Below are 19633 nucleotides of genomic sequence, written 5' to 3'. Positions count from 1 at the left end.
TAGTCTGTGCATCAAAAGGTCTGAAAAATCACTTCTAAAATGTTTACAATAACTTTATGCAGAATGTTAATAAAGCTGTGAAAATTTAGGATTGAATTGTCTGCCATCTTACCATAGAGTAGAAGAAGTGAAATTGATCATAATGTCACATAGTTTTAGAGCCCAGAGGAGCTTTGGAGGTCATTCTGTCTGTTGATGCTAAAATGCAGGCGATTAGACTGTCTTGGAGAAGTCAAGTGATTTGCTCAAGGTCACTCACTTAGCTGGTTTTAGTTCAGCGTACTATCTTCTAGCTTTTACAAAAGTCAAAGTACACCATCAATAACAAAAACTAGACCCTCTGTCTCCAAAAGGCTTCCAAAGGAATGAAGAGAATAGAAGTTTTGACTTGACTTGGTGCTTTTCCATGTGAAAGTAATGGATGAGTATTTAACTGTCTGATCAGAATACTACTACGTTATTTGAAAGTGGTACAGAAGAAATAAGATATGGTTCCTGCCTATTGGTAGCTTCTTTTATCTATGACTTAAAGCCCCTAGAATGGGAAAATTTTTTGTGTGTGTATTTTTTTTTTTTGAATGGACTACACACTACTATATCTAAATTTTGGTGATTTTTCGTCTAGAGTCTGATCATGTATTCATGATACATTATTAATCTCAGAATCCATATTTCATAATTAATGTTAGTGAAACATTGTAACAAGATAGGTTTAGTGTTTTTATTTATTTGTTTTTTCAAAATTTTATTTATTTATGAGAGAGACAGAGGCAGAGAGACATAGGCAGAGGGAGAAACAGGCTCCTTGCAGGGAACTCGATGCGGAACTTGATCCCTGGACAGGGATCACGCCCTGAGCTGAAGGCAGACGCTCAACCGCTGAGCCACCCAGGCGTCTCTGTCTAGTATTTTTAAAACCTTGAATAGAATTGACTCATTTTATTTTCCAGAAAGTAGTACTCTGTTTATTTGTACAGTATAATATTTATTCACTACTTGTTTTGCCAGGGGATTTTTATAGTTGCTGGGGATACAGTACAGAACAGAGACCCAGTCTTCATGGACCTTACGTTCAAGTCTGAGATTTCAGTGTATCTGGGGGAAAAAAAAAAATAGAGAACACAAATTAAGGTGACTTCATTTAAAAAAATTCTAATGAAAATGTTTTAGGGTTTTCTTGGATGTAAGACATAAGATATTTTCTTACTGTTTATGATACTTATTTTAGGAAATACCCAGTTGATGACCTGTGTATGGGACCAAGGGAAATACAATATTCATTTAAAAATCGTTTTTGTCTATTACAGATTTGACTGCAGCTTCATGGTTTATTGCTGCAGATATCTATGTGGAATGCTTTTGAATTAGGAAAAAACTGTGGCTAGGTAGTTTGCATAAAATACATATAGAATTAATGAAAGTTCAGGCTCTGGAGTTACACCTGGTTTGACTTCCACCTTCCACTGCTTTGTAGTTTATGGCATTGGACAAGTGTTTTAACTTCTCTGAGTCCGAGTTGACTTACCATCTGTAAAATGAGGTTAATAAAGTGTCTACAAAGGCTTGTTATGAGGTGCATAATTCATGCACAGTTCTTGATGAATGATGAGTGCCCAATAAAGGCTAGCTGTTAGGAAAACTTTTCTTGTTAGCAGTATTTGTACTGTTACTACTACTGCCATGTTACTATTAACTGTGTAGATTCTTAGTAATGTTCTGTATATACTATACAGTATGTACTTCACATGCATGATTATTTTAACATGGCATGTATTCAGCAGTGTAATCTTTATGCAACTGGAAAACTTAATCAGCTAAAACCTGTGGAAACACTGAAGTGTAGTCATCACCTCCTTTGCCACAGCTGCATTGTTTATATATTTGAGCTGAGCATCCAACTTTCCTCTAGGATTTTTACCTGTTGTGTTTCAATAAAGTAGGATGAAGGGGTAAAAATGTAATGGTTGACATAAATGACTTATGAAGACCGAGAGTTATAGCATTTGAAACAAAACGTGCATATTTCTGATTTTTATTTTGTTGCATGTTGATTAAAAAAAAAATCGAAGTGGACTCTTCAACCATATTTACAGTGCATAGGAGCCAACAAATTAAGCAGCTCCTATGACTTATGGTCTGTTTTAATTACTCCAGTTCATTAAAAAATAAATTGTTGCTTCTTAGGGAGCTTATAGTTTAGTTGGATGAGGTAAGGGTTATACATAAATAATAAAGTGAGAAGTGCCATGAGGTGTAGATTATGTGCTCTGTGAATTGTGTGGTCAGCCATGTTTCTCCAGGATTCATGCTTTGGTTCATTGCACTGACTGGTATTAATTATTCAGAGGTCTCTGAGTCTGTTCCCCATAGCCAAGAACTCAGAAAGATCTTGTCAAGAAATGAAGGGTAAAAACAAAACAAAACAAAACAAAAAAACCCTGAAGGGTCTGAAAATTGAATGTACTACAATTTTATGAATATTGGTAGATGATATGAGATTCCTGGATTTAGAGAGAAGGGACTTTATAATTATTCATGACATGCATGTAATATGAGCTTCATATTTGTGGTTTCCTTTGCTTCCTCAAGGGGCAACACACAGGGGTTCAGTTCTGGCAGATGCTACTCACATAGTGTGTTTGCATCATGGCTGAGAAGCCTTTGAGTGTAGAGAATCAGAGTCTTCGCTAATGGGCTGCATGGAAACTTACCTGACCTTTTTCCCTGGAGGAAGACCTTATCTTTATTATACAGGACAATGAAAAGTTGGCTCTCTCCTCAGGAGGGAGGCATTGGTTTCCAGGACTGTTCACTCTTTAAATAAATCCTTGACAAAATAATCTGGATGAAAACTTTGAAAACATGCACAAATGCTAGAGACCTGTAGAGAATTCTCTCTCAACAGGCTTTGGAGTAGGTAGCCTAGATAGATGTCACAGAGTTCATGATGGATGTTCATGTACATTGCCTGTTCATTTTTAAGCTGCATCTCAGAGGCTTGTCTATTTCTGAAATGCTCTGTGCTTAGAGCATATATACTGCTTATCCTGAAATAAAATTTGACTTTCTTTAGAGTAAGCAAATATTGAACTCAAATTGATATGTGTACTGAGGTGTTTAGGAGTAGGTATTCTAATGTCTTCAACTTACTTTGAAGGCATCAAGAATAAGATGGATGGATGGACAGAGATGGATAAATAGATTGATAGGTCTCAATTACAACAAAATGTTAATTGTCAAATCTAGGTTATAGATATTTGATTGTTTACAGTGATTGTAATTTCTTTTTATGAAAATTTTCAATAAGATGTTAGGGGAAAAACCAAGCCAACTGCTGTCTTCTATTTCTCTTCCCCAACTCAGTTTTTTTGCAACTAAACTCACCTTGGCATTTCAAGAAAACTTCATTGGCAATTCATATCAAAATGTGGATGGATGACAACATTCAAAAATTTGTTCAAAGGGATTCTACTTTTAGCTCTTATAAGCATAATGGGGGTTCCTTTTAAGATTGGGGATTTGGAGAGTAAGGGTCCCACTTTTAAAAGGAAATCCTTGTTCTGAATGCTAGTATTTTAGGTATATGGACTGAGTATAAAAGGTAGTTCATGCAGGAAAAATATTTTTAGGTAAAGGAGGCAGACTAGTCTCACTGGGGACATCCTTTTTGGTGAGCTGCTCTAAACTTTTACTACATTTTTGAAATTTTAGGTTCTGTTTTCTTTCAAATTTATGTTCAGACTTTTTTTTTTTTAAAGACTTCTAATTTTTTTTATTTATTTATGATAGTCACAGAGAGAGAGAGAGAGAGAGGCAGAGACACAGGCAGAGGGAGAAGCAGGCTCCATGCACCGGGAGCCCAACGTGGGACTCAATCCCAGGTCTCCAGGATCGCACCCTGGGCCAAAGGCAGGCGCCAAACCGCTGCGCCACCCAGGGATCCCCAGACTTTTTTTTTTTAACACAGAGGCCATATTTGTGTCTGTTACATTTCTGATTTTTAGAATTTGGGGCTGGGTATAGGATTTTGGCTTACTGGCAGTAACAGTTGTAGTTGGAATTAGGTCACAATACTTAATGACAGGAAATGTTATTGCTTCTTAAAAGTGAGACTAAATGAGGAGATGACCCATGTAATTATGAAAGGTAGGGTTATTTTGATTATAGGTTTTTTTTTTTCAGTTGATGAATACAAGTAAGTGTAAACTGTATTATGTGGAATTTTCTTTTTTTTATATGGAATATGATTACATATAAACAGTGAAATTTCATCTCTAACCTAGGAAATATGTATGAAACGGTAGCTGTGATTGGTGACTAGTATATTATTAAGTAATCTTAAAATGGGCTGTTCCAGTAATTGTTTCTAAATGTTAAGCTAAGCATTTACATTAGGCAACTGACAGGATTTTCTAAGTTTTAGAAGTCCTCAAAAAGTACTTGTTTTTTTATATAAATTGCTTAGATGTTTACTTTCTCATCAAAACTGTTCTTCCACTGGTTTTTCAGGTTCTTTTTTTTTAAATCAAGGATCAGCTTTTCTTAAAAAAATTTGTGTTCTGCATAAATGAAAAAATACATATAGCTTATAGAATGGTCAAAAAGTAAATAAATACCCAAGTAATCACTGCCTAAAATAAGAACTAGAACTTGGCAATCATTCTAAAAATCTTCCTTGTACCCTCCCAGTTACTACCTCTTTCCCTGCAAAATTGATCTGTATATTGACTTTATGGTAATCACTTGTTTTTCTTAATCATTTACTTGTTTAACCACCTAAGCTTTGCAAAGGATGAATTTTCAGTAAGTCAAGCAGGGGGTTACTGATAAAATGCAGTGGTTTTTAACCCTATTGGATAAGATATCACATTTTTATATTTTATATTCTTTAATGCCCACTTTACCATCTCAAAATGAAATTCATATGTAAAATTGCCTACCAGCATACAAAATTAAATTTTTAACATAATTCCCTGACTATAACGTAAAGGATAAGTAAAAAGTAAATTTATAATGAAATATACATTTCAAAAAAAAATAATACATTTCAATGTAAATGTTTGGGCATGACTATAACAGAAGAGATAATGAAGTAGCCAGATATTTGTAACCTTCCTAATAACAAATAAGTTTGGTATTAGGAGAACACAACAGCTATCTGAATAGAGCTGGCTGATTTTCTTTAACATTTTGAAATAAGAGCAAAGTAAGAAAATTTATACATATGGGTAGAATTGTATGTGTTATCTACAAAGGGCTGCTGATAACAAGAGTTGAGGTGATTCAAGTATCATGAGTGGCATTGCTGTTGGTAGAATAATTTTCTGTAATGGTAAACTTAACCTTTTCAGGTTTTGGAGGAAAGGGCACATTTTTTTTTCTTCATTTTTTTTTCCTTTTATACACAATAGAAATATTTCTGGAAAAGCTGTTTTTCACCAGTATGGATTTCTAGGAGGAGTATTTGAAAATTCCTTAGGATGAGGGCATGATACTCTTTGTATGGGACTGCTCAGGCATTGCAGAATGTCTAACATCCTGTTTGTTGTTCTTCTCTCTCCCCAGCGATAGCACCACTCACTCAATCCTGATGTCAGACAAAATACCTGTGAAAGGGGTATCACTGTCAGATTTAGAATTTGTTTATAGTGCTTTCAATAAATTATGTAACTTTTCCTCTATTTTTAAGGGTCTGTAAAAGGTAGATTTACCTCATCAGGTCTTTTTAACCAGAGGATTCAGAGATCTATGACATGGTAGCTTTTTTGTTGTTGTCAATTGTTGTTAGAAATTTCTTTTTTTTTTTTTTTTGAAATTTCTTTATTATTACTTATTAAGCTCCAGCTTAATAGTGTAGAAAATTTCAGATCACCCTTTGACAACCCATTCTTCCTTCTCCCACCCAAATTCTTGATAAAACGCTCTTCAAGTAAAGACACATTGTCTTTTCTCTGCTGTATAAAACTTTATCAAATAAAGGCAAAGAACTGTGTACATCTTGCTATAAAATGCTGCCCATGGCTGCCCAGGCTCCTTTTATTTTATTTTATTTTTATTTTTATTTATTTTTATTTTTTTTAAAGATTTTATTTATTTATTCATGATAGTCACAGAGAGAGAGAGAGGCAGAGACACAGGCAGAGGGAGAAGCAGGCTCCATGCACCGGGAGCCCGATGTGGGATTCGATCCCGGGTCTCCAGGATCGCGCCCTGGGCCAAAGGCAGGCGCCAAACCGCTGCGCCACCCAGGGATCCCCCCCAGGCTCCTTTTATTGTCCAGGTCCTGAAAGACTCTTGTTCAAGAATAGTCTCTTTATTTATAAACCACCTCCACTCCCCAGCTGTAATCTCCATATATCACCCTTACTCCCCAAAAAATACTATGTAAATTTTTTGTGAATATTTGTGTGTTATTTTGGGGTGTGGAATATAGATTTCATCAGACAAAAGTGGATCAGATGTTTCAAGACTTATAAGAATTAAATCTGGTTATTCTTATCACTACTTGCTGAGTTTCCATTTTAATCAGGAAAATGGGCTCAGACTTAGCTGTCCACTCAGAGAGCAATCATTGAGATGCTCAGGTAGAGGGACACATTGGAGCAGAAACTTTGAAATTCAAGTGTTAGTTGGGCTTATTCATTTGTTAGGTGGCTAATGTCACGTTGTACTGATAAGGTTAACATATCCAGTTAACAACTTTGTTCTAAATTGGTGAGCTTTTTTCTTTGGACATACTATCTTCATCTTTAGATAGTTTGCATTTTTGTGTCATGGCCACAATCTCTTACATATAAATTTTAAGTACTATTTCAGAATTTATATGTTGATGGAAATTGACACATGGTCATTTTCTAAATAGTTTTAATAGTCCATTATTTACCTTATTTTGGAAAATTGGTATTTTCCTCTAAAATCTAAAATTTTAAATTCAATTAAAATTTAGTTAAATCTTACATAAGTATGTTATAAAAATGTAGAATTGTTCAAAATTAAACTTTTGTGAAAGGTTTCTTTTGTCATGTTACTAAGACATTGTTTTTTAATCCATGCTACTGATGTTGAAATAGTTTTATAAATATTTACACATTCTCAAATATCTGTGGTAATTTATGAATTTTGAGAATGTTAAGAAATGGAATCTATGTATCTTAAGACTCTTGGTTTCATTAGTAGTTTAAAAGGTGTCTCTAGCCAGTGATACTGTGGGTTCAAGTGCCATGTGGACAGATTGTAATATTCCCCTTTACTTCTTCCATGCTAGTGTATGGTGGAGCTTAGTTAGCTGCTTGTTGAAAAATCCAAGCATTTGGGATTGAAGAGCAAAGGGGGTAAAATAATGCACAAATTGAATGATTAATGTTACTATATAATTAAAGCAGTTTGTTCAGAAAATCATACTTTGTATATATACTTCTTTTAAAAAAATGCATATCTGTTGATTTAAATAGCTATTTTTCATTTATTTTTTGGTAACTTATTTCTCTGCCTTTATGTTTTTTGCTAATGTTCTCTCATTTCTTTCTTCTCCCTCTTAAAAGTTCCAGGACTTTATTAAAAAGTGTATTACAACTTACAATTTATTTTTTAATTTTTAAAATTTTTCATTTTATTTTTTAATTTTTTTAAACTTTTTTTTTTAAAGATCTTATTTATTTATTCATGAGAGACAGACAGAGAGAGAGAGAGAGAGAGAGAGAGAGAGGCAGAGGCACAAGCAGAGGGAGAAGCAGGCTCCATTCAGGGAGCCTGACATGGGACTTAATCCTGGGTCTCCAGGATCAGGCCCTGGGCTGAACTGAAGGTGGCGCTAAACTGCTGAGCCACTGGGGCTGCCCACAACTTACAATTTTAAATGTAGGTTTAAATCATTTCACTCCTTAGGACCTGAAATAAGTACCTTTTAATGGCGTTAACTTTGAAGTGAAGTTTTCCTCTGGTTGCATTAGGCAGATCTGTTTGCTTTCATCTCCTGCACTCTTCCTTTTGTTTTGAAAGATTTTGATTTTCGAGAGAGAAACAGAGGCCGGGTAGGGAGCAGTGAAGGGCAGAGGGAGAAGCAGACTCCTCGCTGAGCAGGGAGCTGGATGCGGGGTTGTATCCTAGGCCTCTGGGATCATGACCTGAGCCAAAGGCAGATATTTAACTGATTCAAACACCCAAGGGCCCCTCTAACTCTTCCTAATGCGTCTCTTCATTTGACTGTATTTATTCCTGTTCAAACCTTTGTCTTAGGCGGTTTTCCAATATTCAACTAAATGAGAAACTAGTAGAGTTGTTTTCTCAATCTGGACTCCATATTATAAAGTTATAAAAGACATATTTATTTTTGTTTGTCTCAAAAAGGATAGCCTCTATAATAGTTGTCTTTGATTTCAGCCTTTTTGCTTTAAAAAAAAAATAAACCTGATTGCTTTGAAAACTATTTAAAATTGATTTCGGGGGGCATCTAGGTGCCTTAGTTAAGTGTCTGCTTTCAGCTTAGGTCATGATCCCAGGGTCCTGAGATATTGAGCCCTGCATCAGGCTCCCTGCTTGATGGGGAACTTGCTTCTGAACCCTCTCTGGCTCCTCCTGTTTGTGGGAGCGCTAGCTGTCCCTCCCTCCCCCCGCCCGGTCAAATAAATAAACGGAAAATCTTAAAAAACAATAACGTCTTTAAAAAATAAAATTGCTTTTGGGTTAGTTAGAAGTGTGTAGTTATTGCTTCCTCTAGGGACATACTTTTAAGTTTATCTTCTGTGCCCAAAATAAAAGGTACTCATTTTATTGCTAAGTTAATTTACATAGTGCTTACAAGCTTTTCTTCAGCCAAGATAAAAAATGGCTATAATTTTTCCTTTTACCCTCTTTTTTAAAAAATGAATTTATATTAATTTAGGACTAAATTAATTCAGGTGGGAGTGAATTACGTTTCTGGGTATTTTGTTTTATAATTTCATGTTTGCGTATATCACCAAAGCTTAGAAACTTTGCATCTCAAGCATTTGACATAATGCTCATTAATAAACACTTAACAAATATGTGAGTGAGTGAATGAGTGAATGAATCAAACCTAATAGAGGTGTGAAGCTAGAGTACTATTGTCATTGGATGTATATTCAGATGTAGAGAATTTTGCAGTTTGCTTGGTAAAATGGATTTGAAGACTTGGGCTGATTTGCAGGCCACTGAAAAACCTCATCCATCTATCTATCTATCTATCTATCTATCTATCTATCTATCTATCTGATTTATTTACTTAATTCTTTTTAAAACCTCATCTTTTTAATAACGTGGTAAGAGCACACTGAGAATATGATTGTGGGCTTATTTCATAAATTAAACTTTTGAAATACTTTTTGTTTGGTAGAAATAATACTTGTTCATATAGAAATTTTGTAAAATATAGCAAGGAATGAAGAAGAAAATAGAAGTCATTTGTAAGTCTACTGCCTGGAAAAAAGTACTGTTAGTCTTTTGATACAGTTAGGTCACAGACTTACTACGTATACTTTAATAAAATTGAGCTTATGTACGTTTAGTTTTGAATTATTTGTATGTGTGAACCCAATTAACATTTTTTTCTGTTTTAAATCTTACAGGCCCCTTCACAGATGTAGTCACTACAAATCTTAAGTTGCGAAATCCATCTGATAGGAAAGTGTGTTTCAAGGTGAAGACTACAGCACCTCGTCGGTACTGTGTGAGGCCTAACAGTGGGATCATTGACCCGGGGTCGACTGTGACTGTTTCAGGTAGCACATCAGGTTCTGGATGGGAACAGTACTGAATTCTGATATTTTTATGTTTATGCTGAATTTGCTTATAATTAGCAGGGTTTTACCTGGAGGGAGAGAAATAGTTCTTGTTATTCTGGCTTGCCTTTAGTGACATCCTTCTGTTATCTTACTGTATGCTAACTGTTGTAGAACATTTCTCACCTCTATCTTGGGATTGGGGTTGGGGATGTCTGTGGTCAATTTATAAATAATAATTGTCACTTTAAAATGTTTATATCCTTTATTTCTGCCACTCCCTACCACATTCTTGCCCTTATTATTTTATCTTTGAGATATTACACCATTTTTGTGATTGAGGATTCTTTTCAGATCTCTGGCTATTGTTACATATTTCATGCAGCTATACAAGTATTATCCTGTCTTAAAAATGTACAGTGCCTCTTTTTTGCTGATTATATCAAATTAGATGAGTGTTTCTGCCTGTCATTGTAAATGTCAAAGTTTAGTTTTATGTCTCCCTTTTGTGTTTACTTGTAATCCAGAGAGTATACTTGGTTCTCTCCACATATGGATTGCTTATTCTTGCTGTGGGGTCTGTGCTGGTGCCGTAGTTAATACCCTCTATAAACTTCCTTTCTTCTGTCAGACTTCCCAAGGCAATGCTCTTTAACAATAATATCTGACATAGGTGAGAAATAGGAAGCAAGTATGAGAATATATCTTAATTATGGGAGGAGAACCTTTTAGGCTTAATGCAGAGACCATTTACTCTTACTTTCTAGCAGTAGTTCTTGCCTCCCATTCACTGTATGTTGTGAAATCCATCTGATAGGAAAGTGTGTGGTGATAACAGGTGGAGCAGGAGCACACATGGGACCCCTCCTAGCTCAGAATCTCTAGGGGCATGGCCTAGCCATGTATATGTTTAAAAACAAAACAAAACATACAAACATACCTGAGTGATCCTGGTAATATTCCTAAGATACTAATTCTGTATCAGTTTCCTGGTTTTTAAATCCACAGCAGATTAAAAACACCAGATTTTACAAAGAGGGAGGAGGGCCTTACAGCAAGCTCATGAAGGGTACTTAGAAGCAGAACTTTACTACAAAGGCAGTGAAGCACTTACCATAGAGTTTGTGTTTGTCCAAGTTCATGGGAAAGATGGATGGGAAAGAAGATAAAGCAGTGAGTACATGCATTCATTCTGGAAGTTGGTCTCTAAATCTTTAAGTCTTTTAGCTAAGTTGGGAGACGATAGAATTATTTCTATCCATGTGTTTAAAAGTAGTTTTTTGGTACATCTAGTTTTATCCTTAGGAATCTGTAAAACTATTCAGAATTACTTTTTCTTTGAGGTTTCTAGATTGCTGAAGTTTTATTGTATATCTTAAGAAAAATTTGAATTGCGCAGATCTACTTACATGCAGGGTTTTTTTTTTTTTTTTTTGATAAAGACAGTACGGTATTGTAAATGTATGTAATTTTAAAAATCTGATGATTTTTAAAATTTATTTTTATTTTTTTACTTTTTAAAGATTTTATTTATTTGAGAGAGAGAGTACAGGGGGGAGGGGCAGAGAGAGAGGGAGAAGGAGACTCCTTACTGAGCAGGGAGCCCAACATGGGGCTTGATCCCAGAACCCTGGGATTATGACCTGAGCTGAAGGCAGATGCTTAACTGATGGAGCCACCCAGGCTCTCCTCCTTTTTTCTTTTCTTTCTTTCTTTCCTTTCTTTCCTTTCTTTTCTTTCTTTTCTTTCTTTCTTTCTTTCATATATTTGAGAGAGAGCACCTGAGCAGGGGAGGAGGAGAGGGAGAATTTCAAGCAGACTCCCCACTGAGCACAGAGCCCAAGTCAGGGCTTAATCTCAGGACCCCAAGATCATGCTGGAGCTGGATGCTCATCCAGCTGACCCAGCCAGGCGCCACTCTTTTATGACTTTTTAAAAAAGATTTTATTTATTTGAGAGAGAGCCATGTGTATGAGCCCGGAGAGGAGAAGACTCCCACTGAGCCTGGAGCCCAACGTGGGGCTTGATAGTAGTACCCTGAGATCACACCTGAACCAAAATCAAGAGTTGGACACACATCTGACTGAGCCACCTGGGTTGGGTGCCCCCTTATGATTTTCTTAATAACATTTTCTTTAGCTTCATTATAAAAATACAATACATAATACAGCATAGAAAATACGTATTAATCCACAGTTTATGTTATTGGTAAGGCTTCTGGTCAGCAGTAGGCTTAAGTTAGTACTTAGGTTTTGGGGGAGCCAAAGTTATATGCAGATTTTCAACTGTGTGGGAGATTGGCACACCAAGTCCCTCTGTTGTTTAGGGGTCAACTTGTACTTTTCAGAACACTTCATCTTCCATAAACCCCTTGTGTTGAGCACCTGGCTGTATTAAAAACTCCAGCCATATTCTAGTTACTGTTTACATAGAGTGCCCTCAGATTCTTCTCCAATTAGAATTTAGCTCAATTTCTAGTGTATTACCTTTTCTTTTTAAGGAGCCACTCATACTGTACTTCCTTCCTTTAGCAACTTTTCCTTCAGTGACTCTCTGTACTACATACTCATTTCTTTTTTTCCTTTCTCTCTTTAGCACTTAGTTTTATGGATTCTTTCAATTTGATATTTATAGATCTTTTTAAGATTGTTTAATTTTTGTTACATGTCTGCAGTGGCTTACAGTAAAACTGTCATAAAGTCACAACTATGTTTTAAGTTTTCTTTTTATTCAAATCCTAGTGATGAGTCTACAGTGATTGCTCAGTGAAGGGCATTAATGGACATTTACTGTGCTTTACTGGATTCTGAGGCATTTATCCTGTGCGTTTTTTTCTGCTGTGTATTTGTCCCTTTAAAAAATTTTTTAGCCTTGATGGGAGTTAATGGACATCTCAGATACACCTTGGAAATACAATTTTCTTTTTTTCTTTTTTTTTTTTTTAATTATTTAGAGATTTTATTTATTCATTCATGACAGACACAGAAAGAGAGGCAGAAACATAGGTAGGGGCAGAATTCCCCTATGTGGGAATTGATCCCAGGACCCCTGAATCATGACCTGAGCCAAAGGTAGACACTCAACCACTGAGCCACCAGGCGCCCCGGAAATATAATTTTCTTATGTAATTGGTATTTCTCTATTTGCTTAATTGTGTTTGTCTTTTTGAAGGTTTTGACTACATATATAGAAGATATATTTTAGAAGTAATTTACATGTGAGCAGGAGAATAATTTACATGATGCCATGTACATATATTGCTTAACTGTAGATTTGTTCTTATAGTCTATTATTAAATTTATATTACAAAATTTCACATCACTTCTAATTACAAGGAGCCTCTAAAGATTTTCTTAAAGGTTACTGAAAACCTTGAGTGCTTAGAAAAATTTGAATATAATTATTAGGATGCTAGAAAATTACTGAAAATGATGAGAGTTTACCTTTCCTTGTATACTTTGTTTTCTTAAAATCAGATTTAAACAGATAGATACATGTCTTGAATAGGTGTTTATTTAAAATCTATTTTTGAAAAATTAGTTTTATTAGAACACTAAGATATAGTAATGAGTTTTGAAGTTAACTTTTAATTTCTCCTTTAGGTATCCCAACTGTTGTCTAATTCTAAAAGATATCACTAAATACCAAATGAAGCCTTATATTATTTATAAGTAGTTTCAATAGACAATTTACTAGATTTTAATCTGACTTTACAGGTATTATAATAGTTAATGTTCGCAACATTTTGAAAATTTTCCCAAACCTAAATTAAGAGGGGACAATCATAAATTTATATTTATTTTTTTAATAGCTTTAATTTGTGGATTGTTAAAATAGCTGGAAACTAAAAAATTAATTCTGGATCCTTGTGTAAACGATCCAGTATTAGGTTTCTTGAACCCTTCCTCGTTTTTTTTTTTTTAATTTGCATATTAGTGGATAAGAATAGGAAAGATAAGCAAGCAAATGCAGAAGACACAAAATAATGTATCTTTCTTCTTACTTAGTAATGCTACAGCCTTTTGACTATGATCCCAATGAGAAGAGTAAACACAAGTTTATGGTACAGACAATTTTTGCTCCACCAAACACTTCAGATATGGAAGCTGTGGTAAGTATAGAAGTGGAACAGAGTTTATTTTAGGGGATGTTGTTTAAACTGTGGGTTTTATATAGTTATTTGCGAAAGCTAATGTTTTAATTTAAAAAAATTTGTGAATCTGTTATAGATAATCCTGATTTAATTTCAAGAATGAAAGAATTTTGAAATAGTATTTCTTAGAGTTTGAAATGCTATTACTAGGAAGAAAGTCCTCCAGTCTCTAGAGATGTTAGTGTGATTTATTTAGCAAATGGGGATAGTAGGGTTCTTTAGGATTATATAAAAAGTTCTATGGTATTGCCAGATAACAGTGGCAGGGTGATCCGGACAGAGTACTGCATTCATTTCCTCTCAGTCACAGACTCCACCCCTGCTCCAAACAGCTACTCTTATTCCTTAAGGTGAAACCTATTAGTTGTCTCTTGAGGTATTAAACCTGTTTGTCACAATCCTACTTTCTGTGTCTCATGTTTATTTTCTTTGTTTTTAGTGGAAAGAGGCAAAACCCGATGAATTAATGGATTCTAAATTGAGATGTGTATTTGAAATGCCCAATGAAAATGATAAATTGGTAAGTAGGAAAATGAGAAGATTGGAAGCTGTTAAGTTCTTACTTACTTTGAGATTGATTTTTCTTCTGATTTTGGCCTTTTTGGGTTGTGTGATGATGTTTTTCTACATTATAAGGCTTAGTGCTTATTTAAGTTTAAAAAAATTGTATATGCATTTTTTCGTTTTAGAACATTTAGTCCATTCAAGAATAAAATACTGTTAGGTATACAGTCTTCATGACGGAGAAGAAAATATCTTAACTTTCCCAAATTTTTGCCACTTTAAAATAATTTCAAGTTCTTTAGAATAAGACACATATGCATAAATATAATTAAATAATAGGCATAAACCAGTTTTTGACAACTGTATACCGGCAGTCTGGGAATAAAAAGATTTAATTTACATGGACAAGCAGTTTATTCTCAGGCTATTCCTAGGTATTTTGTTCACTGCTGATTTTGGTCAAAAATCCATCTGATTTTATTTCTTAGTAAATAATTTTTATGTTGCTTTTTGATTAGCATGATGCAAATACAGTGTGGAGGACTGAGGAATATATGTGTAGTTTAGAAAGTTGTGAATGTATAGAATGAGTTGTAGTCACTTTCTCTATTCTCTTTTGAAATGCAGATTTTAGTCTTTTTCTATGGTTTATATAGGAGGGACCTGAAAAAGTTAAATAGGTTTTTTCTTTTAGTGACTTAATATATAAAATAATTTTAAAAATTAAATATATTTAATAATATATTAAATAGAGATGTTGTGTACAGTTAGATTATAGTCTGGCATGACTGTTATGTTGACTGGAAGCCATTTGCCCAATTGAAAAGTAAATTAACAGATTAGATAAATACATGGGTTCAATTACACTGTTACTCTTTTAGGATAAGCTGATAAATAGAGTCCCTCAATGGTAAATAAGTGTCAGCCAAATTATTTATTGTGTTTTTTAATAATGCCCTTTTAAAGGGATGGAGATATTTGCCAAACATAAAATATGAATACATATATCCTTATTGGAAAGTGAGGGTTCATGGGCATGTTGGTGCTTCTCATTTAGAGTTTACTTTTTCTTTTGCCTATACTGCCAGAAAGCCAATAGCTTGCCTAGCTATTATTGGAACCGAGAATATGTAAGCACATGTTGTCTTGGTCAACTAATTATATATATATTTTTCCCCAGTTTTATTGAGATATAGTTAACATGCAGCACTGTAGAAGTTCAAGATGTACACTGTAATGGTTTAAAATACATATAGTGTAAAATGACTAGCATAAGTTTAGTTAGCATCCATTAATACCATTTAGATACAAAAAAATGAAAAATATGTTTTTTTCCTTATGATGAGAACTCTCGGGTTTACTGTCTGAACGTTCAGATAATACCATACACCTGTGTTAGGTATTGTGTCATGCTGTACATTATATCCCCAGGACCTAATTTGTCTCATAATTGGAAGTAATATATCTTTTCACCACCTTCAGCCAATTCCTCCAAATCCTTGTCCCCTGCCTCTGGTAACCACAATCTGATCTCTTTTTCCATAGGTTTGTGTTTGTTTTTTTAGATTTCGCAGATAAGTGAGATCATACAGTATTTGTCTTTCTCTAACTTATTTCACTTAGCATAGTGCCCTTGAGGCCTATTCATATTGTCACAGATGGCAGGATCTCCTTTTTCTTTGTGGCTGAATAATTTTCCATTTTCTTTATATATATATATGTGTCACACATGACAACTTCTGTATTCATTCATTGGTCAGTGGCCACTTAGTCTGTTTCCATGTCTTGGTTATTGTAAACAGTGCTGCAGTGAACATGGGGATGCAGATATCTGTGGTGTAGTGTTTTCATTTTCTTCAGATATATTCCTGGAGTAAAATTGAGTAGAAACACATCTGGATGTTTTCTTGCTTAAGAGTTTTATGTCATCTTTTACAATTCTTGAATAAACATATTTAGAGCTGACTGTCTTTCATCTGGACTAATATTTTACTCTATACAGCAATTTGAGATTATAGTCTGAAAAGGGCTGGAACCCAAGTATTTGATATTGTTGATTAAGAGTAAAAAATGGATCCAGAAGTTGTTGGAAACGATATAGCTATGGTAGTTGGCTTAGGCATTTTAAGCACCCCATAGAGGAGAGTAGCCAAGTATACATAGTAATCCAAGAAAGCGGTTTTGGGTCTGCTAAAGACCTTGAATAAATACTGAATGGAGTTTCTGTAGTCCCATATCATGGAGCATGAGCAGAAATAGTTTGGCCCTGGAACTTTTCAGAGCAGGTATTATTAGTAACCCAAATTCTGTTCAGTATAATTCCAAAGTACTCAGAGCCTGTCTGATTCTGAGCCTAGATGAACTAGCTAAAGAATATATTTCTGCTAATCGAACTATATGGGCTTGTGGTGCAGTTACTACCTAATTAAATGGTAAGGAGTAAGTGTTAATGATTTTTAAAACATTTTATTTGGAAGAACTTCCCACATACTGTTTTAAGGCAAATCCCAGATGTAATATAATTTTATCTGGAACTGTTTTGATATATACCACTCAAAGAGAAGAACTTTGAAAAAAGGAAAAAAGAATTTAATGACAATACTATCATTAAGCCTTTATTTTAGTTTATTTTTTAATTTATATTCAACTAACATAGAGTGTATTATCAGTTTCAGAGGTAGAGTTCAGTGATTCATCAGTTGTATAACACTCATGCTCATTACATCAAGCACCCTCCTTAATGCCCATTACCCACCCTCCTCCACTCCTCTCCAGCGACCCTTAGTTTGTCTCCTATGATTAAGAGTCTCTCTTGGTTTGTCTCCCTCTCTGATTTTGTCTTTATTTTCCTCTCCCTTCTTCTATATTCCTCTGTTTTGTTTCTTAAATTCCACATAGGAGTGAAATCATATAAAAATTGTTTTTTTTTTCTGATTGACTTATTTTGCTTAGCATAATACCCTCTATCTAGTTCCATCCATGTCATTGCAAATGGAAAGATTTCACTTGGATGGCTGAGTAATACTCCATTGTGTGTGTGTATGAAAATATATATATATACACCACATCTTTATTCATTATATCAATAGATATCTGGACTCTTGCAACTGTTTGGTTTTGTGGACATTGCTGTTATAAACGTTGGAGTGCAGGTGCCCCTTTGGATCACTACATTTGTATCTTTGGGGTAAATATGTAGCAGTGCAATTGCTGGATCATAGGGTAGTTCTATTTTTAACATTTTGAGGAACCTCCATACTGTTTTCCAGAGTGGCTGCACCAGCTTGCATTGCCACCAGCAGTGTAAGAGGGTTCCCTTTTCTCCACATTCTCGCCAACAAGCTTTTAAAAGCTTGTTGTAATATTGTTAGTACCAAACTATTCAGGCAGATTGGAATTTGTCTCACAAATGCCATTTAAAATTTTTTTTCAATTTGATTGAACTGAGATCAGAATAAAGTCCACATACTGCTTGTTGTATGATATGTTTCCTGAATCTTTTCATCCATAGATTCTCTCTGGTTTTTCCCCCTCCCAATTAATTATTAAAGAGACTAACTTTGTCCTATAGACTTTTCCCTATAGACTGGATTTTGCTGATTACATCCTTGTGGTGTCATAAAACTTTTCTTGTTCTGGTATATCCTAAAATTGGGTCTAGAGGTTTGGTAAGGTTTTGATTTAGGGAGAGGCAAGACTGCTTTGTGGGTGGTGATATATTCTCTCAATATATAATATCAGGTTGTTTTTTTTTGTGAAGTTAGTGACCTTTGGTATGCAATGTGTGAGTGAGTGCATTCTCAACTAGGGTATTTTTGCTCCTAAGGGTACATTTGTCAATGTCTGGAGGCATTTTTGGTTGTGACAGCTTTGAGGGAGGGATTCTGAAGGCATCTAGTTGGTAGAGACCAGGAATGCTGCTCAGCCCTGGCAGTGCACAAGACAAGACAATTCACAATAAAGAATTATCTGGCCCAAAACATCCATAAGGCCAAAATTGAGAAAGTATAATTTAGATTCATTAATTATTTTAGGATTGCATAATGTTATCTTGTCATTTTACTTCATTTTATTAGTTTTAATATTTGCTTAGAAATTGGACTCCTCTAACATCTGGTTATTTATTCAGTGGTAGGATTTATAAAGGCAGGATAAATGCCTTTCTCTTTAGTTACAGTTTTCAAAAAATGACTTGGTCACAAACATCCCTGGGATATGACTGTAGTCAACCAATCTCCCTCCCTTTCTTTCTACCCTCATTCACATTGTTATAAACTCACGGACTTAAACATATTTGAGTATAAACCCCGTTCAGTTATTACCAGTATTGGTGTTCATAGTGACGAATAGGCTCCTCAGGTTGGTTCCTGAATCTTTTTACTGTGGTAGTCTTTGGGAATTTTCTTGGTATCTAATATGGTAAGATATTTCCAGGCCAGACCTGGAATCATTCAGTTCTTCAAGAAGCTCTGGAGTTTTTCAGTAGGAGATGGTATTTGAGGACCATAGCCTGAGCGCTGGGGTAAAACAGTGATTTTTAGTTTTGTCACAATTTCTCTGGGATCATTCTTTTTGCCAAAATTAGAATGGATACCTGATTGTCATTTGAAGACACTTCTTCAAATGATAAAATTTTAATGGTAAAATCATGTCAGCAGCACATAGGATGATGTGTATCCTTTTATTTCTTACGATAGTGATTATATTTTATAGTTGGGTTTATGTTCTTGAAGATGTTGGATAAGTTAAAGTGTATAAAATCCAGCACTGACCCTGTGAAGAATGGACAGGTACCCATTGAACCATCTGAAGTGCTGTTGCAATATAGTGACTTAGATGACTCACTAGCCTTGTCATTATGATTCTTTGATGGATATTTTTGAAGTATTTGGAATTCACATTTCAAGTTGTGCACATATAATAAAACTTTTAATACTTTAACATGTCAGTATTTCAAATTCATGTAATTCAAATGTTCAAAAAAAAAATTGTACCTATACTATTTACAGCCTAGGGGTGCCCTTAGTTGCTTAATATGTATGTTTTAAAAAGATGAGCTGAAACACAGTTGTGTTTTTATAAGGCAGTATTTCCCAAAGTATATTGGGTTGGAAGGGTTCTGTAGTCAAATGAATTTGAAAAAATGCTACAAGTGTACTGTGTGTCCTGTAAACGCATTGCAAATATGCATATTAAAGGCCCTGAATAAAGGAAATATATTTCAACTCAGAATTTCTTC

At 34.7% G+C, this 19633-nt stretch overlaps 1 protein-coding gene and 1 long non-coding RNA gene across 6 annotated transcripts in view; one reads left to right on the top strand and one right to left on the bottom strand.

Annotated features, from left to right (window-relative positions):
* The window catches only part of VAPA (VAMP associated protein A), a 46299-nt gene that overhangs the window by 13159 nt on the left and 13507 nt on the right, over positions 1–19633 (top strand). For all 5 annotated transcript variants that reach the window (XM_077899949.1, XM_077899951.1, XM_077899948.1 and 2 more), the window contains 3 exons: positions 9585–9737; positions 13745–13848; positions 14330–14410. In XM_077899949.1, the coding sequence (XP_077756075.1) occupies positions 9585–9737; positions 13745–13848; positions 14330–14410 (338 nt within the window). The remainder of the gene's footprint in view (positions 1–9584; positions 9738–13744; positions 13849–14329; positions 14411–19633) is intronic.
* The window catches only part of LOC144315440 (uncharacterized), a 45274-nt gene continuing 26589 nt past the window's right edge, over positions 949–19633 (bottom strand). Inside the window, exon 3 of the long non-coding RNA XR_013381143.1 lies at positions 949–1095. This is a non-coding gene — a long non-coding RNA (uncharacterized LOC144315440). The remainder of the gene's footprint in view (positions 1096–19633) is intronic.

This window comes from Canis aureus, chromosome 6 (assembly GCF_053574225.1).
Source record: "Canis aureus isolate CA01 chromosome 6, VMU_Caureus_v.1.0, whole genome shotgun sequence".
Taxonomy (NCBI): domain Eukaryota; kingdom Metazoa; phylum Chordata; class Mammalia; order Carnivora; family Canidae; genus Canis; species Canis aureus.
Note: the sequence above shows the minus strand (reverse complement) of the source record. Positions and strands in the feature narration are given on the sequence as shown.